This window comes from Ranitomeya variabilis, chromosome 3 (genome assembly GCF_051348905.1).
Source record: "Ranitomeya variabilis isolate aRanVar5 chromosome 3, aRanVar5.hap1, whole genome shotgun sequence".
Lineage (NCBI taxonomy): Eukaryota > Metazoa > Chordata > Amphibia > Anura > Dendrobatidae > Ranitomeya > Ranitomeya variabilis.
The window spans coordinates 411,609,304-411,634,860 of NC_135234.1; the positions used below are offsets into that span (position 1 = coordinate 411,609,304).

Below are 25,557 nucleotides of genomic sequence, written 5' to 3' on the forward strand. Positions count from 1 at the left end.
AGCCCACGCCAATTTTTTCCGCCATTTAACCCTTTATTTTAGCAGCTACAGCGCTGAAATTTTGCACATACACACTACTAACATTAGTAGTGTGGAATATGCAAAAAAAAAGGGGATATGACATGGTTTACTGTATGTAAACCATGTCTCATATCCTGTCGGGTTTGTGCAGGAGAAATGAAAAGCCGGCAATTGAATTACCGGCTTTTCACATATATCGCGCTGAATGAAATCTAAATACAGAATATATATATACAGTTAGGTCCATATATATTTGGACAGAGACAACATTTTTCTAATTTTGGTTATAGACATTACCACGATGAATTTTAAACAAAACAATTCAGATGCAGTTGAAGTTCAGACCTTCAGCTTTCATTTGAGGGAATCCACATTAAAATTGGATGAAGGGTTTAGGAGTTTCAGCTCCTTAACATGAGCCACCCTATTTTTAAAGGGACCAAAAGTAATTGGACAGATTCAATAATTTTAAATATAATGTTCATTTTCAGTACTTGGTTGAAAACCCTTTGTTGGCAATGACTGCCTGAAGTCTTGAACTCATGGACATCACCAGATGCTGTGTTTCCTCCTTTTTGATTCTCTGCCAGGCCTTCACTGCGGTGGTTTTCAGTTGCTGTTTGTTTGTGAGCCTTTCTGTCTGAAGTTTAGACTTTAACAAGTGAAATGCATGCTCAATTGGGTTGAGATCAGGTGACTGACTTGGCCATTCAAGAATATTCCACTTCTTTGCTTTAATAAACTCCTGAGTTGCTTTGGCTTTTTGTTTTGGGTCATTGTCCATCTGTAGTATGAAACAACGACCAATCAGTTTGGCTGCATTTGGCTGGATCTGAGCACACAGTATGTCTCTGAATACCTCAGAATTCATTCGGCTGCTTCTGTCCTGTGTCACATCATCAATAAACACTAGTGACCCAGTGCTACTGGCAGCCATGCATGCCCAAGCCATCACAGTGCTTCCGCCGTGTTTTACAGATGATGTGGTATGCTTTGGATCATGAGCTGTACCATGCCTTCGCCATACTTTTCTCTTTCCATCATTCTGGTAGAGGTTGATCTTGGTTACATCTGTCCAAAGAATGTTCTTCCAGAACTGTGCTGGCTTTTTTAGATGTTTTTTTAGCAAAGTCCAGTCTAGCCTTTTTATTCTTGATGCTTATGAGTGGCTTGCACCATGGAGTGAACCCTCTGCATTTATTTTGATGTAGTCTTCTCTTTATGGTAGATTTGGATATTGATACGCCTACCTCCTGGAGAGTGTTGTTGACTTGGTTGGCTGTTGTGAAGGGGTTTCTCTTCACTATGGATATTATTCTGCGATCATCCACTAATGTTGTCTTCCGTGGGCGCCCAGGTCTTTTTGCATTGATGAGTTCACCAGTGCTTTCTTTCTTTCTCAGGATGTACCAAACTGTAGATTTTGCCACTCCTAATATTGTAGCAATTTCTCGGATGTTTTTTTTCTGTTTTCGCAGCTTAAGGATGGCTTGTTTCACCTGCATGGAGAGCTCCTTTGACCGCATGTTTACTTCACAGCAAAATCTTCCAAATGCAAGCACCACACTTCAAATCAACTCCTGGCCTTTTATCTGCTTAATTGAGAATGACATAACAAAGGGATTGCCCACACCTGTCCATGAAAGAGCCTTGGAGTCAATTGTCCAATTACTTTTGGTCCCTTTAAAAACAGGGTGGCACATGTTAAGGAGCTGAAACTCCTAAACCCTTCATCCAATTTTAATGTGGATACCATCACACGAAAGCTGAAAGTCTGAACTTCAACTGCATCTGAATTGTTTTGTTCAAAATTCATTGTGGTAAAGTCTATAACCAAAATTAGAAAAATGTTGTCTCTGTCCAAATATATATGGACCTAACTGTATGTGTCTCAATGACATATATATATATATATATATATATATATATATATATATATATATATATATATATTGTATATATGTTTTCCCGAACATTTGAGCACATAAATCCATTAGATGTCGGTTTTGCAAGCCTGCGCGAAAATCTCGCAGTACGGATGCCATACGGATTACATACGGAGGATGCCATGCGCAAAATACGCTGCCACACCCTGACTACGGATCAATATTTTGGGAACATTTCTCCGTATTACGGCCGTACTATGGACGTATAATACGTGGCGTATTGTCTTACGCCCAGTGTGAGGCAGGCCTTACAGCACCATTTTTTTTTAGGGACCACATCTCATTTGAAGTCATTTTGAGGGGTCTATATGATAGAAAATAACCAAGTGTGACACCATTCTAAAAACTGCACCCCTCAAGGTGCTCAAAACCACATTCAAGAAGTTTATTAACCCTTCAGGTGTTTCACAGGAATTTTTGGAATGTTTAAATAAAAATGAACATTTTACTTTTTTTCACACAAAATTTACTTCAGCTCCAATTTGTTTTATTTTACCAAGGGTAACAGGAGAAAATGGACCCCAAAAGATGTTGTACAATTTGTCCTGAGTACGCCGATACCCCATATGTGGGGGTAAACCACTGTTTGGGCACATGACAGAGCTCGGAAGCGAAGGAGCGCCATTTGACTTTTCAATACAAAATTGACTAGAATTGAGATGGGACGCCATGTTGCGTTTGGAGAGCCCCTGATGTGCCTAAACATTGAAACCCCCCACAAGTGACACCATTTTGGAAAGTAGACCCCTTAAGGAACTTATCTAGATGTGTGGTGAGCACTTTGACCCACCAAGTGCTTCACAGAAGTTTATAATGCAGAGCCGTAAAAATAAAAAATCATATTTTTTCACAAAAATGATCTTTTCGCCCCCAGTTTTTTATTTTCCCAAGGGTAAGAGAAGAAATTAGATCACAATAGTTGTTGTGCAATTTGTCCTGAGTACAACGATACCCCATATGTGGGGGTAAACCACTGTTTGGGCGCATAGCAGAGCTCGGAAGGGAAGGAGCGCCATTTGACTTTTCAATGCAAAATTGACTGGAATTGAGATGGGACGCCATGTTGCGTTTGGAGAGCCCCTGATGTGCCTAAACATTAAAACCCCCCACAAGTGACACCATTTTGGAAAGTAGACCCCCTAAGGAACTTATCTTGATGTGTTTTGAGAGCTTTGAACCCCCAAGTGTTTCACTACAGTTTATAACGCAGAGCCGTGAAAATAAAAATTATTTTTTTTTTTCAGAAAAATGATTTTTTAGCCCCCAGTTTTGTATTTTCACAAGGGTAACAGGATAAATTGGACTCCAAAAGTTGTTGTCCAATTTGTCCTGAGTACGCTGATACCCCATATGTGGGGGGGAACCACTGTTTGGGCGCATGGCAGAGCTCAGAAGAGAAGGAGCGCCATTTGGAATGCAGACTGTTATGGTTCTCAATGGCAAGAGAACATAGCCCAGCATACATAGGAACTAGCTCTTGGAAGGATGGAAACTTAAACTGACCATGAACTAAACCTGCCGCACAACTAACAGTAGCCGGGTAGCGTAGCCTGCGTTTTATCCCTAGACGCCCAGCGCCGGCCGGAGGACTAACTAATCCTGGCAGAGGAAAATATAGTCCTGGCTCACCTCTAGAGAAATTTCCCCGAAAGGCAGACAGAGGCCCCCACATATATTGGCGGTGATTTAAGATGAAAATGACAAACGTAGTATGAAAATAGGTTTAGCAAAATCGAGGTCCGCTTACTAGATAGCAGGAAGACAGAAAGGGTACTTTCATGGTCAGCTGAAAACCCTATCAATACACCATCCTGAAATTACTTTAAGACTCTAGTATTAACTCATAACATCAGAATGGCAATTTCAGATCACAAGAGCTTTCCAGACACAGAAACGAAACTGCAGCTGTGAACTGGAACAAAATGCAAGAAACAAACAAGGACAAAAGTCCGACTTAGCTGGAAGTTGTCTGGTAGCAGGAACATGCACAGAAAGGCTTCTGATTACAATGTTGACCGGCATGGAAGTGACAGAGGAGCAAGGTTAAATAGCGACTCCCACATCCTGATGGGAACAGGTGAACAGAGGGGATGATGCACACAAGTTCAATTCCACCAGTGGCCACCGGGGGAGCCCAAAATCCAATTTCACAACAGCAGACTTAGATGGATTGGTCTGCAGGCATCATGTTGCATTTGCAGAGCCCCTGATGTACCCAAACAGTATAAACCCCCCATAAGTGACCCCATATTGGAAACTAGACATCCCAAGGAACTTATCTAGATGTGTTGTGAGAACTTTGAACCCCCAAGTGTTTCACTACAGTTTACAACGCAGTAGAAACACAAGTCAAAAAACTTGGTTGCGATGTGCAAAAAGGTATAACTATATCAATGGTGCACCCTCGCTATATCAGCCGCACATCGCATCCCAACTATACGCAAAATTAAATGTATATATAGTGTACAAAAGGTTATTTACCCATGAATGTCTGTAACCGTCCGTCCAGGTCCTGGAAACTACCCCAAGTGCTAGTTTGCACATGCATATAGACTATAAAGCACCGCAATAATATGTTATTTAATGCCCCGTTCATGGTTCCTGGAACATCTGATGCACCTTGTATGTAGTCACTAATCACTATTTTGACACTTTTGCATATTATTGCATATGATGTGTTTTTAATGGATTCTAAATAAAATACAATTTCATGGTACTTTTCATCTTCTTAGCCATTTTTTTGACTTGTGTTTCTCCTGTATATATTATGTGCTATTGAGTCGTGGCATATGGCAATTTACTGACGCCCCCTGTTTATATATAAGTTTACAACGCAGTGCTGTGAAAATAAAAAATCCTTTTTTTCCCACAAAAATGATTTTTAGCCCCCCAAATTTTTATTTTCCCAGAGATAACAAGAGAACTTGGACCCCAAAAGTTGTTGTCCAATTTGACGCTGATGCCCCATATATTGGGGTAAACCCCTGTTTGGGCGCACGGGAGAGCTCAGAAGGGAAGGAGCACTGTTTTACTTTTTCAACGCAGAATTGTCTGGAATTGAGATCGGACGCCATGTCGCGTTTGGAGAGCCCCTGATGTGCCTGAACAGTGGAAACTCCCCAATTCTACCTGAAACTAATCCAAACACACCCCTAACCCTAATCCCAATGGTAACCCTAACCACACCCCTAACCCTGACACACCCCTAATTCTAATCCCAACCCTAATCCCAACCGTAAATGTAATCCAAATCCTAACTTTAGCCCCAACCCTAACTTTAGCTCCAACCCTAGCCCCAACCCTAACTCTAACCCTAACCCTAGCCCTAACCATAGCCCTAACCCTAACCCTAGCCCTAATGGGAAAATGGAAATAAATACATTTTTTTAATTTTATTATTTTTCCCTAACTAAGGGGGTGATGAAGGGGGGTTTGATTTACTTTTATAGCGTTTTTTATATCGGATTTTTATGATTGGCAGCTGTTCACACACTAAAAGACGCTTTTTATAGCAAAAAAGTTTTTGCGTCTCCACATTTTGAGACCTATAATTTTTCCGTATTTTGGTCCACAGAGTCATGTGAGGTCTTGTTTTTTGTGGGACGAGTTGACGTTTTTATTGGTAACATTTTCGGACATGTGACAGTTTTTGATCACTTTTTATTCCGATTTTTGTGAGGCAGAATAACCAAAAACCAGCTATTCATGAATTTCTTTTGGGGGAGGCGTTTATACCATTCCACGTTTGGTAAAATTGATAAAGCAGTTTTAGTCGTCGGGTCAGTACGATTACAGCGATATCTCATTTATATCATTTTTTTATGTTTTGACGCTTTTATACGATAAAAGCTATTTTATAGAAAAAATAATTATTTTGGCATCGCTTTATTCTGAGGACTATAACTTTTTATTTTTTTGGTTATGATGCTATATGGTGGCTCGTTTTTTGCGGGACAAGATGACGTTTTCAGTGGTACCATGGTTATTTATATCCGTCTTTTTGATCGCGTGTTATTTCACTTTTTGTTCGGCGGTATGATAATAAAGCGTTGTTTTTTGGCTCGTTTTTTTTTTTTTTTCTTACGGTGTTCACTGAAGAGGTTAACTAGTGGGACAGTTTTATAGGTTGGGTCGTTACGGACGCGGCGATACTGAATATGTGTACTTTTACTGTTTTTTTTTGTTTTTTTTAGATAAAGAAATGTATTTATGGGAATAATATATATATATTTTTTTCTTTATTTAGGAATTTTTTTTTTATTTTTTTTTTACTTTTTTACTTTGTCCCAGGGGGGGACATCACGGATCGCCGATCTGATAGAGTGCTATGCAAACTATCAGATCGGCGATCTCACTCACATCGCTGCAGGCTTACCAGCGCCTGCACGGCACCCGGAAGTACTCCCTGCAGGACCCGGATGCAGCCCCGCGGCCATTTTGGATCCGGTGCCTGCAGGGAGGAGACACTCGGTACAAGGTGAGTACATTCCCTTGTACCGATCGTCTCAGGGAAGCCCGCAGGGAGCCCCCTCCCTGCGCGATGCTTCCCTGTACCGCCGGTACACCACGATCATGTTTGATCGCGGTGTGCCGGGGGTTAATGTGCCGGGGGCGGTCTGTGACCCACTCCTGGCACATAGTGCCGGATGTCAGCTGCGATAGGCAGCTGACACTCGGCCGCGCTCCCCCTGTGAGCGCGGCCGATCGCTATGACGTACTATCCCGTCACTGGGAATTAAGTCCCAGGTCACCTTGACGGGATAGTACGTCATATGGGATTAAGGGGTTAAACAACAGAATATAACTCCAAGATAATCAAACTTCTGTGAAATCAAACTGTCCGCTTAGGAAGCAACACTGTTTGACAATCAATTTCACATGCTGTTGTGCAAATTGAATAGCCAACAGATGGAAATTATTGAAATTATCAAGACACACTCAATAAAGGAGTGGTTCTGCAGGTGGGGACCACAGACCACATCTGAGTACCAATGCTTTCTGGTTGATGCTTTGGTCACTTTTGAATGTTGGTTGTACTTTCACACTCGTGGTAGCATGAGACTGACTCTACAACCCACACAAGTGGCTCAGGTAATGCAGCTCATCCAGGATGGCACATCAATGCGAGCTGTGGCAAGAAGGTTTGCTGTGTCTGTCAGCGTAGTGTCCAGAGGCTGGAGGCGCTACCAGAAGACAGGCCAGGAGACGTGGAGGGGGCCATAGTAGGGCAACAACCCAGCAGCAGGACCGCTACCTCAGCCTTTGTGCAGGGAAGAACAGGAGAAGGAACAGGAGAAGCGCTGCCAGAGCCCTGCAAAATGACCTCCAGCAGGCCACAAATGAGCATGTGTCTGCACAAACGGTTAGAAACCGACTCCATGAGGATGGTCTGAGTCCCCGACGTCCACAGATGGGGGTTATGCTCACAGCCCAACACTGTGGAGGACGCTTGGCATTTGCCACAGAACACCAGGATTGGCAAATTCGCCACTGGCGCCCTGTGCTCTTTATAGATGAAAGCAGGTTCACACTGAGCACATGTTACAGACATGACAGAGTCTGGAGACGCTGTGGAGAGCGATCTGCTGCCTGCAACATCATTCAGCATGACCGGTTTGGCAGTAGGTCAGTAATAGTGTGGGGTGGCATTTCTCTGGAGGGCCACACAGCCCTCCATGTGCTCGCCAGAGGTAGCCTGACTGCCATTAGGTACTGAGATGAGATTCTCAGACCCCTTGTGAGACCATATGCTGGTGCGGTTGGCCCTGGGTGCCTCCTAATGCAGGACAATGCCAGACGTCATGTGGCTGGAGTGTGTCAGCAGTTCCTTCAAGATGAAGACATTGAAGCTATGGACTGGCCTGTCCATTCCCCAGACCTGAATCCGATTGAACACATCTGGGACATCATGTCTCGCACCATCCACCAACGTCACGTTGCACCACAGACTGTCCAGGAGTTGGCGGATTCTTTAGTCCAGGTCTGGGAGAAGATCCCTCAGGAGACCATCCGCTGCCTGATCAGGAGCATGCCCAGGCGTTGTAGGGAGGTCATACAGGCACGTGAAGGCCACACACACTACTGAGCATCATTTCCTTGTCTTGAGGCATTTCCACTGAAGTTGGATCAGCCTGTAACTTCATTTCCCACTTTGATTTTGAGCATCATTCCAACTCCAGACCTCTGTGGGATATTAGTTGTGATTTATGTTGATCATTTTTAGGTTTTATTGTTCTCAACACATTCCACTGTGTAATGAATAAAGATTTACAACTGGAATATTTCATTCAGTGATATCTAGGATGTGTGATTTTAGTGTTCCCTTTATTTTTTTGAGCAGTGTATATAGGCTGCTTTAGAAAAAAGGAGACTGCATCGACATACTTCACTGCTTTTTCTAGATTACCAGTCATAGTTACCTATAAATTGACAAGCACTTGGAAAGAATTGCAGAAGGTCGGAGTTGCATGAATCTTGCACTGGAATCAGTAATACTTCACTTGGCAACAAACTGAAAAATACAAGGTCAAAGCAAATGTCGAAATAAAGACAAAATGTGAATGTGAAATGGGTTGAAGTGGAGAAAGCAGAGAAGAATCCATCCAGGAAAGTCTGGGGAGTGGGCTGCCCACTGAGCCCTAGCAGGCCTCACGTGTGGGGTCTCTTTTCTCCTCAGCCATTTTTAATTTTTTTAAAACCTTGTTTCACGTGGATTAACCTCTTGCTGTATACAAGCTTGTACTCTGTAAGCAAGTTGTACTTTTGCTGTTACTATGCAATTTATAAAATGCACTAATAATTCTGTATAATTATGGTAATAACACATTTATAGAGGTTTTTTATATATATATATATATATATATATATATATATATATATATATATATATATATATATATATATATATATATATTTTATTGCTTTAAAAAAAAAAAAAGCCCTTAAAATAAAAAAGAATAAAACATAGTATGGTTCAAGAAATTCTGAGACCTGTAACATTTACATTTTCAACTTAGTCACAGAAAGAAACCCCACTGAAATATACTACACTATATTAAAAGATAACTTTTATTACTAATGTAAAATATCCAGCTGGTGCAAAAAAAACGATTACCATCACCAAATATAATAAGAAAAAAGCTAGATAGGAAAGGCCACAGGAGGTGCCCCATCCTACTCTACATCTACAGTAAATGCACCCTACCTATCAGTGGAGGTTGGCACCCTATTCCTGCGCAAATGGCGCCCCGGCTCACCGTCCACTGTCCCTTCTAATCCTGAGAAAGCCTTGTAAGGGAAGGTGGAAGATTATTATCCGGAAAAAGGATCCACTATGGGGATGTACCAATAAATACAAAAAACAGGGGGAAGGAAAAATGGTCCAATGTAAAATACAGGCCAGGGCTATGGTATACTTGTCCCTGTACTGACTCTGCCTGACAGCGAAAGTTGGCACCCTGATCAAGCACCACATCCAGAGGGGACTCACCCTATGTGCTGAGAACTTTATCTTTTTCCATACATCATCACATGAGGAGCTACGTAGTCCTTTCAACATGTATGCATACTCCTGATGAACCTCATTCTAGCGGGGAAACGCGTCGAGTTGACTGTGGATATACATGCTTTATTGGTCTATGAACTTGTCTTTACTGTAAAGGGGGCTCTTCCATTATGATAATCATGTTATGGCTTGGGGAGTTGGATGGAGAATGATTAGGGGGAGTTTTGTTATTACAATATTAGGGTGCCAACGCTCTCTTTTTCAACTATTACTTACAGATTTGTAGACTCTAGCGAGACGTTAACGTGAGATTTGATCTTGAGATCCTTTTGTATGTGTCCGTCATTTGCTTGTAGCAGATTACCCATGTATAACAAACCTGGGATGATTTCAATGGGGTACGGCTGAAATTCATCAATTTCCTTTAGGAAAAGCAAACAATATAATGTCAATTGCTTAAGAGAATGCTAGATGCTATGCACAGTATAGAGGCAGGCAGCGGCATTCCGAGGTGTCTATCCCATCTATTACATCCCAACTACTTGCATATTAATAAACTATAGGGCACTGTCTGCCCCTAAATCTGGAGCAGAGAAGAGCTGTTCATCAGTGAAACTTTCCAACCACCAGAAAATAAAAACAATATTGTTTAATTACATTTACGGTACTTGAAAACAGGAATAACCAATGTAGATAGTCCAATGTATTCCCACCTTGAGATTCAACCAAATTGGGCAAAGTCTTTTAAAAACATTCTGTATTCTGCTTTCTAATAAGTACATTGCAGGCTGTGCCTAGTACTAAAAAGCAGTTACCTGTGGCATCCAAAACACTTTTTGAGACCGAAAGAAATGGTAATAGCCAGAAAATTTCTCATATCCCCCTTTCAGCACCAGCACTGGGAGATGAGTGATTTGTGACACGACCTTGGCACATTGTATAGCTGGACCTGAGAAGAGATTTCAATGGCAAAATATTTATAGTGGATCAGTTAACAGATTTCAAAATTCAAACAGCATGCATTAATTCCAGTGAAGGAGAAAATCCAGCTCAACGATGCAGTGAAAAATCCATAACTTTATTTCACTTCAAAATAGCGTGTAAGGATAAAACATCAGCACATTAAAAACCAAGATCAACGCGTATCTGGTGACAAAGCACCCTTAATCATGATACTTGGTACATGTCATGCTTAGTGCTTATATACTGATATCCGGTCGACACACCGGTGTTGTAATCAATTAAGTAAATCAGTTTCACAAAAAACACATGAGCACGAAAACAAGACAAGCATTATTTTAAGATCAAGACAAATGTTCTAGCTAAATAGAGAAATACAAAGTGACAAAAAGAAACAGAATAGAAAGAACCACATATAATAAATAGATCAATGTAGGACTATATATAAAGTTACAATTTATGTGATTAAAACTACAAAAAATGCCAATGTAGTAATCATAATTAAATGTACCCTGTGAAGTCACAAATATTAAACAGAATATATATAATATATAATGCGTCAGCAGAAGTGCATTAATATTGATCCCTGATGGGAATTAAATTTATTATAGAAAGTTTAGTAAAAATTTAATTAAATGCAAAGAATGCTATTTGAAGAGGGACACGAACTTTAGTGAGTGTCGGCAAATATTTTCTCCATTCGGAGGTGTGGAGTACATATGGGAACCATCATCAACGGAGCTACAAGCTTTTTTTGGTACCAGAATCACCTCAGGAATGTTGTAGGTTCGTAATTAATTGTAAATGCAAAACAGTCACACACGAGGTCATCATAAATTAGAGACTCTCGTTGTCGGGATAGATTTAAAGCACCGCTGCAAACACCATAATGGTGTTAACGCAGTCATTAAACAAAAAGGAGCAAAGGGGCATATATCACTGGGAATACATCAATATTGATCACTAATAGGAATTAAATTCGTTAAGAAAGATTTAATTAAATGCAGGGAATACTGTTTAAAGAGGGACACGAACTTTTGTGAGAGTCAGCGAGTGTTATTTCTATTCGGAGATATAGAGTACATATGAGACTCGTAATCAACGGAGCTACAAGCTTTTTAGTGCCAGAATCACCTCAGGAATGTTACAGGCTGGTAAGTAGTTGTAAAACAGTCACACACGGGGTTGTCATAAATTAGAGACTCTCTTTGTCAACATGGATTAAAGCACGGCTACAGACGCCATAATAATTTTATCAACGCAGTCACTAAACACGGAGGAACAAGAGGGCATGTCAGTGGCTATTTATTTGTAGAAAAAATATTATTAAATTATATTATTATGTGAATAATGAACAGGAACTATACAAAGAATATAAAGAATATAATTCACATAGTCGATAACTTAAAGGGAACCTATCACCTCGTTTTTTTCGGTATGAGATAAAAATACTGTTAAATAGGGCCTGAGCTGTGCATTACAATAGTGTAGTTTGTGGACCCCGATTCCCCACCTATGCTGCCGAAATACGTTACCAAAGTAGTCATTTTCGCCTGTCAATCAGGCTGGTCAGGTCGGATGGGCGTGGCTTCTTCCCCCAGATATTGCGTAGTTTTCCGTTGGTGGCGTAGTGGTGTGCGCATGTCCAAGGTCCCCAATCCTGCACGGGGGGGTGAAAATAGCAGCGATGTCCGTTATTCCATTGGTGGTCGGTGGGCGCGGCCATCTTCCTTTGGCCGCGCGTGCGCAGAAGCGGCGCTCTGCTGGCCGCGGCTTCAGGAAAATGGCCGCGGGATGCCGCGCGTGCGCAGATGGAGATCGCGGCGGCCATTTTCCTGAAGCCGCGGCCAGCAGAGCGCCGCTTCTGCGCACGCGCGGCCAAAGGAAGATGGCCGCGCCCACCGACCACCAATGGAATAACGGACATCGCTGCTATTTTCACCCCCCCGTGCAGGATTGGGGACGTTGGACATGCGCACACCACTACGCCACCAACGGAAAACTACGCAATATCTGGGGGAAGAAGCCACGCCCATCCGACCTGACCAGCCTGATTGACAGGCGAAAATGACTACTTTGGTAACGTATTTCGGCAGCATAGGTGGGGAATCGGGGTCCACAAACTACACTATTGTAATGCACAGCTCAGGCCATATTTAACAGTATTTTTATCTCATACCGAAAAAAACGGGGTGATAGGTTCCCTTTAATATAGGGAGGAGAACTGCATTAGCACTAAACTGTCAACATGTTAATAAAAAAGCATTAAGTCCTTCCTTTTGTTTAAACCATGTGGAATTCTAGTTCCGAGTTTAAAAATCCACCATATTTCTCTGTTTCTCAGAGTCGCTTCAGTGTCTCCTCCTCTGAATGGTCTATTTATTTTTTCAGTTGCATAAATTTTGAGTGACTCAAGGTTAGACTAATGGCAACTAATAAAATGTTGTGAAACTTGTGATGTGTTTCTGTTAGCATTAATCTTCTCAACATCATAGATATGTTCGCGGATTCGTGTTTTAAGAGAACGTATAGTGCTCCCAACATATTTAAGATGACAAGCTGTGCATTCCATGATATATACTACATTTTTGGTGTTACAATTAAGAAATGTTTTGATGGGGTAAGTGTTCTGGTTGATGGCATCAGTGAAATTACAACATTTCCACGCAAATTTGCACGTTTTACATGCCACAGCACCACATTTATGAAAGCCTTTCGTGCTGAGCCAATGAGAAGGCTGAGCATGAGGAATACTTAGGGAGCTCGGTGAGAGACTGGAGCCCAAAGAAGGTGCCTTTCTGGACACAATTCTACATCCATTTCTCAGAATTTCAGCTATATCAGGGTCCTCTTTAAGAATAATCAGATTATTGTTTATTATTTTCTTAATAGAATTAAATTGGTTACTGTACTGAAAGACTGCAGTAATTGGATTCTGACACAGCGGTTCCGTGCTCCGAGCCTTCGGGAATGTCGATATGGTGAGCTGGACTTTGTTTCTTCTTATTTCATTATTTCCAGTGGCATGTAAAAGTTTGGGCGCCCCTGGTCAAAATTACTGTTAGGCTATGTGCACACGTTCAGGATTTTTCGGCCGTTTTCCGTGGAAAAAACGCATACATAAGCATCCCACCATTTTTGTGCACATGATGCGTTTTTTTTCCGTGAAAAAAATGCAGCATGTTCATTAATTTTGCGTATTTTCGTGTTTTTGCCGCTATTTAATGCATTGGGAAGCTCGGGAAAAAAACGCCCAAAAAACGCATGCGGATTTCCTGCAGAAAAAGTTCGGTTTTGTTCAGGAAAATTCTGCAGAAAATCCTGACGTGTGCACATAGCCTTAGTGTGAACTGTTAGCCAAGTTGAAGATGAAATTATGTCTAAAAGGCCTGAAGTTAAAGATGACACATTTCCTTTGTATTTCAGGCAAAAATGAAAAAAAATATTTTCACCTTTTACATTTTAAATATTACAAAGAGGAAAATGGGCAGATGCAAAATTTTGGGAAACCTGCATGGTTAGCACCTAGTAGCATCCTCTTTTGCAAGTATCTCAGCTTGTAAATGCTTTTTTTGTAGCCAGCCAAGAGTCTTTCAATTCTTGTTTCAGGGATTTTCATCCATTCTTTCTTGGAAGATTCTTCCAGCTCAATGAGATTCCTGGGTTGTCTTGCATGCACTGCTATTTTGAGGTCTAGCTACAGATTTTCAATGATGTTCAGATCAGGGGACTGTGAGGGCCTTCCATTGTAAAACCTTCAGCTTGCGCCTTTTTGAGGTAGTCTATTGTGGATTTTGACATGTGTTTATGTTGCGGTGGCCAAGGCTGGGCCGAGCAGACTGTTACTCCTGTGGAGATCAGACTAAACCAAAGAATCCATCTTGTCTTCCTCCTGAGAAATCTGGTTTACAACAGGAAACTTGAGCAAACTTGACATTTCCTTTTATGGAAGTAATCACGCGCGCATTTCTCCTTGATATTGTAGCCTTTCACCCACATACCAGATGTTGTAACTTTTCACTAGTATAGATTTGCTTTGTAAGTGATTGTGAAATATGAGCGCTTGTGCGCATGTCTGTAAATGCCTAACTTTTTACTATATAAAGAAGGGGCAGCGCCCAGTGAGGCAGGCGTGTTTCAGGGCTGCCCCTGTTTATGAACACACAACCTTTGTGCTGCGTGTCATTTACTTGGATCCCTACATCCAGGAAGCCAGGGACGGAGAAGGACTCAACACTCCCAGTCATGGAGCATCTGGATTTGAGGATCCAATGTGCCACAGGTCCGGGCCTACCCAGAAAGGAGCATAACTAAGCGACTACCATGGTGTTCACTGGAGCCCCTGATGATGGCGACAGAATGAGCTGCAGGTAGACGCCAGGTACCACTCCTGAGCAGAACCTGGGACTGCAGCTGCTAACTCCAGGAGTCAGGGGACAGGAGGTAATCGCTCCCGCAGTGTATCACTGAATCGCCATGAGAGTTTAAAGGAGTTCATCAGCTCCAGTGCTCTCACTTACGGCACCACTGCATGAGAACTTTCCCACGCAGCGGTGCTGTAAGTGAGAGCACCGGAGCTGATCAGCTGATGAACTCCGGTGAACTCTCACTGCAGTTCAGGGATACACTGAGGAGAGCGATCACCTCCTGTCAGTGTATCACCGGCGGCCGGGTGAGCTAGACGTGGGACACTCGGTATTAAATGGACTACTGCGGAAAGGTGAGTATATGTTGTTTTATTATTTTTGATTGCTTGCAGGAGACGCAGGAGTCGGGATTAGGTGTTCGGTGAGTATGTATTGTGTATGTGAATATGTAAATGTTTTGATTTTTTTTTTACAACACAGGCGCCGGATGATGACACTATGCTCCCATCATCGGCTTATGCTGTCACTGTTGTATGTGACAAAACACATAGCCGAATGGGAGTAGTAGTACCATCAAACGATGCCTGGGTACACACACAGACAGATACCCACAGACACCCTCAGACAGACGCACAGAGAGATGAACACACAGACACTCGCAGACAAATGCACACACAGACACCCGCAGACAGACACGCACATATTCTCCGCCCCCACATTCTCTTCTCACACATATTCTCCGCCCATACACTCCTCCTCCTTCTGACACATATTCTCTGCCCATACACTCCTCCTCCTTCTGACACAATTTCCCTTTGACAAATCGCAGCGTTTTAGGCAGCAAATCTGCAACAAATACGCAAATCTTTTTACACCTGGGTTTTTGCTGCTGATTTGACTGACTCAGTGGAAGTCAATGGGTGCAGAAATGCTGCAAATTCGCAAAAGAATTGACATGCTGCGGAAAGTAAAACACTGCGAATCAGGATTGAATTTTCCGCAGCATGTGCATACCAATTCTGGATTCCCATTGACTAACCTTGCTTGAGCAATCCTTTGCGAATTTTGTGCAATTCCACGCAGAAAAAAGCTGCGGATCAGCAACAAATCCACAAGGTGTGCACATAGCCTAACTAACCATGCAGTGTCCCATATTGATGCAAATTGTGAGCAACTCTCTATTTGTTGCAGGTCTCTTATTTTCCACCATATTTTGTGAATTAACGATAATGTGGTAAGATTTTTTGAGAAGATTTGTATTTGTTACCCTCTAGTGCTTCATATAAAGATCAGCTATTTACCCCCCACCGCAAGAGATCCTTTAATAAATTTTACCTGTATCCTCCCATCCCAAAACATTGAGCCTGGGCTGCCAAGAAATAGACCCACAGGTTAGGAGCCACTAACCCCTAACCCCCCCGCCCGTCTGATTTGGACTGTTCCACCTCTCCAAAGCAGAGCTATAAACACCCCTTCAATAGCCCGAAAGAACCTAAAAGGGATCCATATCGGTGAATTGTGAAGAAGATACAGCAGCTGGGGCATCCATATCATTTTAATTAAATTGGCTCTCCCCACAACTGATAAAGGAAGTTTAAACCATGCATCCCTTTTCCATGTAAACTTAGGCTAGTTTCACATTTGCGTTTAAAAACGCAGCGTTTTTAACGCAAACGCAGGTGGTGAAAAAACGCATGTACACGCGTGCAAACGCTGCGTTTTTTAGACGCATGCGTTTTTGCATGCGGTAAAAAATAAAAAAAAGGCGGCGTTTTGCCGCGTTTACATGCGTTTTTTCCTGCGTTTGCGTTTTTGAAACGCATGCTGAGAAGTGTGTGACAGCTGCCTATCATCAAAATTAGGGTTGAGCGAAACAGATTGGCCAATTTCAAAAGTCGCCGACTTTTGGCAAAGTCGGGTTTCGTTTTATATATATATATATATATATATATATATATATATATATATATATATATATATATATATATATATATATATATATATATATATATATCATTGAGACACACACACATATATATATATATATATATACATATATTTATTAATATTTACTTCAGCGCGATACAGCAGAAAAGCCGATTGCCGGCTTTTCATTTCTCCTGCCTAAACCCGACATGATATGAGACATGGTTTACATATAGTAAACCATCTCATATCCCCCTTTTTTTTGCATATTCCACACTACTAATGTTAGTAGTGTGTATGTGCAAAATTTCGGCGCTGTAGCTATTAAATTTAAGGGTTAAATCGCGGAAAAAATTGGCGTGGGCTCCCACGCAATTTTCTCCGCCAGAGTGGTAAAGCCAGTGACTGAGGGCAGATATTAATAGCCTGGAGAGGGTCCACGGTTATTCGCCCCCCCTGGCTAAAAACATCTGCCCCCAGCCACCCCAGAAAAGGCACATCTGGAAGATGCGCCTATTCTGGCACTTGGCCACTCTCTTCCCACTCCCGTGTAGCGGTGGGATATGGGGTAATGAAGGGTTAATGTCACCTTGCTATTGTAAGGTGACATTAAGCCAGATTAATAATGGAGAGGCGTCAATTATGACACCTATCCATTATTAATCCAATTGTATGAAATGGTTAAAAAAAACACACACAATATTGCAAAGTATTTTAATGAAATAAACACACAGGTTGTTGTAATATTTTATTGCTCTCTCAATCCACCTGAAGACCATCGTTCTGTAACAAATTAAAAATAATAAACCAACAATATACATACCTTCCGTAGATCTGTAACGTCCCACGATGTAAATCCATCTGAAGGGGTTAAAATATTTTACAGGCAGGAGCTCTGCTATAATGCAGCTGTGCTCGTGCCTGTAAACCCCAGGGAATGAAGGTAATGTAGGTCAATGACCTATAGTTACCTTCAGTCGCCGTGATGCGCCCTCTGCTGGATGTCCTCATATGACCTCGAGCCTGGGAACTTTTTCCCACGCTCGACGTCATTTTCGGCAAAAAAATGCCTCTAGAAATTACTATATGTTGCATTTCCGCAACAAAACGCAAGCATGGAAAAAACGCATGCGTTCTCAAACGCGCCAAAACGCATGCAAAAAAAACGCATGCGTTTTTAATGTTAAGTATAGGAAAAAAAAGGCATGCATTTTTTTGCGGTAAAGCGCAGCGGCAAAAAACGTAAATGTGAAACCAGCCTTAGTGAGGATTGGGGCTAAATTTAATTTTTCACAATCTAGCGGGCTAGGTGAGACTATCACTCCCAAATATTTAAATACCTGTTGCAGTCCAGAGCAACGTGGATTGACAACGTGGATTGACAACCTGACCCCCCCCCTTCTCATCTAATGGCATCAGCACTGATTTAGACCAGTTAATCACCAGCCCAGAGTAGGTCCCAAAACTTCAGCTTTTTTACATATGGTGTTATGTTTGCATCAAGAATTTGTTGAAATTTCAATGAGTCCATTCTTTCCTCTACCTGTGAAATGTTCTCCATGCCATTGGCTGCAACACAACCCCGAAGTATAATTGATCCACCCCCATAATTAATGGTGGGCAAGATGATCTTTTCCTGAAATTGCGTATCCTTTTTTGTCCACACATACCTTTGATCATTGTGGCCAAAGAGTTCTATTTTAACCTCATTGGTCCACAGGACTTGTTTTCAAAATGCATCAGGCTTGTATAGATGTACTTTTGCATACTTCTGACACAGAATTTTATGGTGAGGACACAGGAGAGGTTTTCTTCTGATGACTCTTCCATGAAGGCCATATTTGTGCGGGTGTCTCTTAGCAGTAGACCAATGTACCATGACTCCAGAGTCTGCTAAATCTTTCTGAAAGTCTTTTACAGTCAAACGGGGGTTCTGATTTGGCTCGCACTAAAATTTTGCTTGGGCTTCCAGACCTTATCTTGACCTCCACTGTTCCTGTTAATTGCCATTTCTTACTTACATTTCAAACTGACGAAAAGGCAACCTGAAAACACTTTGCTATCTTTTTATAGCCTTCTCCTGCATTGTGGGCCTCCAACATTTTCAGAGTGCTAGGAGGCTGCTTAGAAGAACCCGTGGCTGCTGTTTTTTGTCACAAGGTTAGAAGAGGCTTGTTTTTTATAACACTGTGAAATTGGCATCACCTGGCCTTTCCGAACAATGATGGAGAACAAGACATAACCCTAACAGGCTAATTAAGGCCTGAAACCTTGGTTACCTGAGAACACAAATTTCCAAGAGTGCCAAAAGTTTTACATTGACCCATTTTCCTATGTCATCTTTAACCTTTGGCCTTTTAGAGATCATTTCATGTTCAACCTGGTTAACTGTTCACAATAACAGTAATTTTGACCAGGGGTGCCCAAACTTTTATATGCCACTGTAATAGATCTTTTAGACCTGATGAATATAGTGGATTTACTTTAGAAATCCATGCCAGAATGGCTGTTTAGTGCTGATAATAAAATGAGCCCAGCTCAATCGTCATTTTAATATGAAGGAGGCATTGTCAAAGTAAGTACACCAGACCTATCAGGTCCAAAAGCTCTATTTAATAATGTATGTCATTTTCAATTGTGAAATCTGATGACAGACTCTCTTTAACTCCATTCCTGCTATTTTATAGAAATTCTAATCTGAATATGAATCTCTTACCTTCACCATCCAAAGAATCAGTTCGACTATCATATACTACACAGTACTTCATACAGTCCAACTCTATAGACTCTGGTAACAAGAAAACCTTGTCTTCATTCTAAAGAAAGGAAAATAAAAGAAGGCATGGAGCCTCAATGACTTTACATGGTGGCCAATCTGGCACTGTACAAAACAAATACATGATATGTCTGTGAGCATAAGGACGAACTTCTTATTTCTTATAGCTGGGTAGGAGAAGCCAAACCGAAAAGTTCAAATTAAGTGCAGCTTTATATATGTCCTCTAGATATCTTCTGTATAAGCTGTCAGCACACTTCTACTATACAATTTACTATTGATTACAGCCCAAGAGCCAAAATGTGACTTATGTGGGGCAAAGGGGGGGGAATGTACCGTAATTTTTATGCAATTATAAAGAAAATGAATAGAGATTAATATCTACAACAGAATTCATATATCCAGTATTCATATATAAATCCATATATCTCGTACCCTACAGTACAAGGAGGACGGCTGTACATGGGCATTCTGCCTCATCGCATCGTATGACAGTACCTGCTTAGCTCTCCTTGCAGTAATAATGTGGCTCTCATTGTACTCTCTCTTTGAACGTGCATCTAGAAGATGAAAAGAAACTACTATTGAGAAAGATTACTGAAACGGGATGTGCTGCCACAAAATGCACGCAGTATGGGGACCGAACAATATAAAACAGAAGCAGCAACATACTCAAGTAGAAAGACAATGACCAAATTGTGACAACTGGATGAGTGAATCAGAGCATCTCTAAAAAAGGCAGGTGCAGTGGTGTATTCCCATATACAGTGTTCGGTACATACCAAATGTGGTCCAAGGAATGGCACCCTTGGAAAGGGTTTATGGAAATGCAAGGCGCATTGGATATTGCGACTATGGGCCAAATAACAGTGAATAATCCTACAATACTGGAGGACAGGAGCTGGTGTTGTATCCAATTTTGCTTGATAAAAGGGATATTTTAAAGCCAAAAACTTGAACCATTTTTTTGCGCGTTGAGTCGGACTGTAAATGAACAATCTTATACAGCGGATACCCTGGTGGCATTTGTTGCTTTTTGCAGTCTAGCCAAATCTGATGTGTGTTGCGTACCAGGGGGAATGGAAAGGACCTATTTGTGCTGCTGACATATGCTGTAATTAGAAGCTGCTATTGGGCAATCGGCCTTATATATGCCACCCGTACGCCTCGCTATGAACGTTTCCACTACTTACCCAGAAGGCATAAATAATTTGGTTCGGCAAGCCTGGAGAATTTAGTAGACTGGTTCAGTATGTTGTAGAGTTCTGTCTCTGTACACAACGCCAACTCAGCCATGTTTCTAGGAGAACTAAAAAGAAAACAGACTTTATTTTTATTTCCACCAAACTCTTAAAACATTAAAAAAGGAATTGGCCCACATCCAAAACCTATTACCTGTCCACAAAAGAGGTGGCAAGAGTCTGATGACTGAAGATCCCATAGCTTAGGGACCACCATTCACAATCATGGAGCGATGACGCACGCTGCCGCTCCGATTAAAGCAAATACCCTGCAGAAAATAAATGGCAATATTGCATGAAAATAATAGAGGGTGCTCAGTTAATGTCATTTTGATAAGAATAATGTAAAAGCTGTCCCACCACATCACGGTGACCCTATTCGGAACAGTCCTAACCTCTAATATTAAAACCTTACCATATGTCAAGTGACGCACATGTGGATAAGGGCTGAGAAGGACTCAAACCCAGCTAATGGACACCCAGCCACGAGGAACTACATGAATGTAATGTCCAGCTCAAAGAAAGGAGGCGCCACTCTTTTATAAAAAGAAAACAAACAAAAACATAAAGAGAGTCCTTCTAAGCCCTTAGCTACATGTGCGTCACTTGACAAATGGTAAGGTTTAATACTAGAGGTTAGGACCGTCCCGAATAGGGTCACCGTGACGTGGTGGGATGGCTTTTAAGTTATTTTTATCAATATCATGATAACTGCGCACCCTATATTATTTTCATGCAGTATTGCTATTTATTTACTGCAGGGTATTTGCTTATTATGTTTTTATCTTGGGTACTGTCTGTTTAGTTGCCAGTGTGAACAGGCGCCTACACACTGCATTCACAACCAACTTAGATTTCCAGTTTAACTCATAGTTTTTGTTTCCGTTTAAAGTATATGGGACTGACAAAGATAAGCAAGAAGTGAACTTTGCCATCCTCATCGATCCCATAGACTTTATGTAGAGCAGTAGCGCGCATGCCTGACTGCCACTCCATTCCAACGGGAGACACAGGACCCTGTTCTTGTGATTGGTGGTGGTGGTGTATATGCAGAACAAGCATGGGGTTAATGATTGTTGCTACACAAGCCTTTGTTAAGTCTCCAAATCTGCCATACACAGGAAACTGTCACTGGCAAGACATTCTATAATGCCATACACAAGTATTGCAATGTCTTATAAAATGACTCAAATTCTGCAACCATTTTAAAGGGAATCAGCAGGCTTTTGCTATTTAATCTGAGGACAGCATGAGGTTGGAGTTAAAACACTGAATTCAAGGATATGTCACATGTCAAGCTATCTGCTTACATTGAAGGCTTTATAACCTGGTGATTATCATTGCCTGGACTACAGCAGTGTATGTGTCCTAGTCTGACTCCACACCTTCTGAGATAAGCAGCTCAATGTCTATAGACAATGTACATGCAGAGGCTGGTGTGGGTGGGGTTAGCTGTGGTGTGGGTGGGGTTAGCTTTCTCAGCTCTGCTGCATTGCTAAAACTAAAAACTCTGATTGTGACAAAATGGCTGCACCCAGTAATCCAAGTGATACATCATTAGATTCAGCTTCTCTTTGTCTACATCAGGCTGCTCTCAGATGAGGTAGCAAAAACCTGCTGATAGATTCCCTTTAATGCTTATGATGATACCATGATGTGTGTAAAAAAAAAAAAACCCATAATGCCAAAATTTCTGTTATTTTTTTCATCCCACTTTCAGATAAACAAAACAGAAAAGAAGTCATATATAGCCCTACTGAAGACGTCAGCTCATCACTTTTAACAGGTTTCACTTGGAAGACATTGGACCTTTGTTGGATTTCTTTAATAAAATGGTTAAGGAGGGCTGTTCTCGAGGTGTTTTTTTTGCTACGTCTTTCTTTCAGCATCAGCAACGGAGGTGTCTAAAAGACAATTTTAAGCTAAACCCACAAATTACTTAAATACAAAATTTTAATTTTTAAACAAACTGCAAAGAAAGTTGTATGAAACACTTGTGTGATCAAAATGCTGATTGCACCCCTAGATGAATTTCTTGATGGGGTGTAGTTTAGAAAATGGGGTACATGGGTTTTCACTATTCTCTGAAAATGCCTTTTCTTTGACCGAGTCCTAAAGAATATGTTTTAAAAATTACATTTCTTGAAAATTGGAAAACAAATTGCTGCTAAACTGATAAGCTAATGCAGCCATTTGGTAACTGTTACTAGTGTTTGGAATATCTCACAAGTGCAGGAAACAGAATTTTAGAAATTGTCAATTTTTCCAAATTATTATTTTTTTTTTCAGTATTACAAATAGACATAAAAGGAATCTACCAAAATGTACTAATAACAAAGAACAAAGCGTCACAAAATAATCTCAGAATCACTTGGATACATAAAATTGTATCATAAAATGACACAGGACGGATTTTAAATACAAGGATGTGTCATTAAAGGGGTTGTCCTACTAAATACATGGATCACTTCTCCAAAGATAGGCGAGAAATATATGACTGGTGGGACCCCCAAAGATTATGAGAACGGGGATCCCAAAGGCCTTGAAAGGAACCTGTCAGCTGACACATGCTGCCCAATCCGTGGACAGCATTTATCAGGCACGGGCTGTATGAACTAAGCCAGGTATGATTGACTCGGAAATGCTGTGGCATTTCAAAGAAAAACCTACTTCACTAGCTGCAATGTAACGCTGTGCCCCAGTCAGATCCCCAGGGGCTTCTCCCCGCCGGCTGCCTTGGAGTGACAGGTCTCTCTATACACCCTCACGTAGGCAGAGACCTGTCACCCCAGGGCAGGGGAGAGGCCCCTGGGGGTCCACCTGTCTGACTAGTGTACAGTGCGGCCCAGTCCCGGACCCCATCAGTGGGCACTGCATAAGTGGATGAGCTCGGACAAGCATTCTGCTGCACATGCATCTTCTTTTACAACACATGAACGCTATGATGCAAGATACAAAACTGTGCAATAAGGCCTCAACCAAGTTCTTTCTGATGGTAAAGAGGCTCTATACTATGGACAATCCCTACTTGTTAGTAGGGCACCTTGACAATAAGCAGATTACTACACTTCTTCCTGGCAATCAGTGTTCCTTGCGACGCAATCACAGAAGAGGTTAAAGGGAATCTGTCAGCATGATTTTATCATGTAATCTGAGAGCAGCATGATGTAGGAGAGGAGACCCTGATGCCAGTGATGTGCCAATTGTTCTGCAGCTTGCTGTAGTTTCAATGAAGTTAGTGTTTTATCAGCAGGAGATTATCAATTCTGGACTAGGTGTCACATGCAAAGCAGTCCAGCTAATCGGTGTAAACCCGCCCCCACCTCTGATTGTACATTGCAAGCTGGCAATCAGGGGCATGGGCGGGGTTATACACAGCTGAGAATTCTGAACACTGCTATATCTCCAGAGAGAACAGGAATTCTATCACAACTACAGCAAGTAGCCCAGTAAGTGACACACTGGAATCAGGGTCTCTGCTACCATGCAGCTCTCAGATTCCTGAGCCAAAAACTGCTGTCGGATTCACTTTAAAAGGTTTGTCCACGACTGATAGATTGATGATCTACTTCTGGAAAGAGACACGCTTTAGAGTTCTTTATTCCGTGCCGAAGGTTACTTTTTTCCTTCAAAGCACAACACCTTATATATAGTTGTGATATCCTCCCTACCCTTCTATCAATCTACCCTAGGGAAAGGTCATCGTTATCAGATCAGTGGGGGTCCGACACTTGATACCATCAATAATCAGCTGGTTGCAGGTCTCTCAGAGACCAGAAATAATAATAAGGAGCGTGGAGTCGGGACTCAACTCACTGTAACTGGAGTGGAGCTGCAACCCGGCAATGGCCACTGCACACGTCCAATACTGAGACGCACATCGTACCACTGTGGCACCTGCCAACAGCTCACTGGTGGGGGGGTCAGGTGCTGGATCCCCACTGCTCTGAGATCACTTATTATAAGGACATCCTGGCTAACGTCTTTAACCCTTCTCTGACATCCACCATACAGATAAAGCACATGTCAGGAGCAGGCTCCGTAGCAGATAAACCATTTGGCGTCACGTTGTCTCAGTCCGATCTATCAAAATCTAGATTTATTTACAATGTACAGTAAATGACGGGAAAAAAATGACTGCCACAATGGAGGTTTCTTTTGTTCACCACCATCCCCCCTAAAAAATAAAAAAATGCCACCAGAAAAAAGAATTTTTTCTTTTTTTACTACTAAAATAAGAAAGTGTTAACTATGCAAGTTAGGTATTGCTGCAACCGTACTGAGCTGGGGAACAGTGTGCCCAGGCCATTGTGGCTGCGTAGTGACCAAACCCCAAAATGCTCTGGTGGAGCTCATCCAGCCTGGAGTTTTTTTCCCCATTCTCCAGTACATTATACGGTATAGTGAACGGTATCATGAAACCGCAACTCATCCCACTCCTCCGGCTATGTAGACGGACTCTTGGAAGGAGGGGAGGCAAATAACAGGAATGAGCCGAGATGGAAGGGGTTAAACCTCAGTGGCGAACACCGCTAATCCGGCTCGCCTAACAATCCGGTGGCGAGTCCCATTCACTAATCCGGCAGATGGCGCCAGCAATCACTGGTGGGACCCGCAGAGGGCAGACACTAATGTCCTGCACACCTGGTAAGTCGCACAGTACTTACGATCGCAGGCTACACTACAACTGCCATCGTTCAGCTCTCATCACAGCAATGGCCAAACTTGTTGCTATGGACGCCCGACACGTTGCTATGGGAGGAGTAGCAGCTGCCACCCTGACCCACGTGACACAGACCAATGTTGTACTGAGGCT

The 25,557-nt window shown here is 41.9% G+C and overlaps 1 protein-coding gene across 2 annotated transcripts in view; it reads right to left on the reverse strand.

Moving 5' to 3' along the window:
• STYXL1 (serine/threonine/tyrosine interacting like 1) overlaps positions 1–25,539 on the reverse strand; it is a 48,280-nt gene extending 22,741 nt beyond the window's left edge. Inside the window, exons 1-8 of one of the 2 annotated variants that reach the window (XM_077296281.1) lie at positions 25,409–25,539; positions 20,896–21,010; positions 20,694–20,809; positions 19,999–20,060; positions 19,441–19,540; positions 10,287–10,420; positions 9,748–9,893; positions 8,387–8,478 (exon numbers count right to left, since the gene is read on the reverse strand). In XM_077296281.1, the coding sequence (XP_077152396.1) occupies positions 8,387–8,478; positions 9,748–9,893; positions 10,287–10,420; positions 19,441–19,540; positions 19,999–20,060; positions 20,694–20,796 (637 nt within the window). In that variant the 5' untranslated portion in view covers positions 20,797–20,809; positions 20,896–21,010; positions 25,409–25,539. The remainder of the gene's footprint in view (positions 1–8,386; positions 8,479–9,747; positions 9,894–10,286; positions 10,421–19,440; positions 19,541–19,998; positions 20,061–20,693; positions 20,810–20,895; positions 21,011–25,408) is intronic. The other variant, XM_077296280.1, reaches the window with a different exon arrangement.
• Between the last annotated feature and the right edge of the window lie 18 nt (positions 25,540–25,557).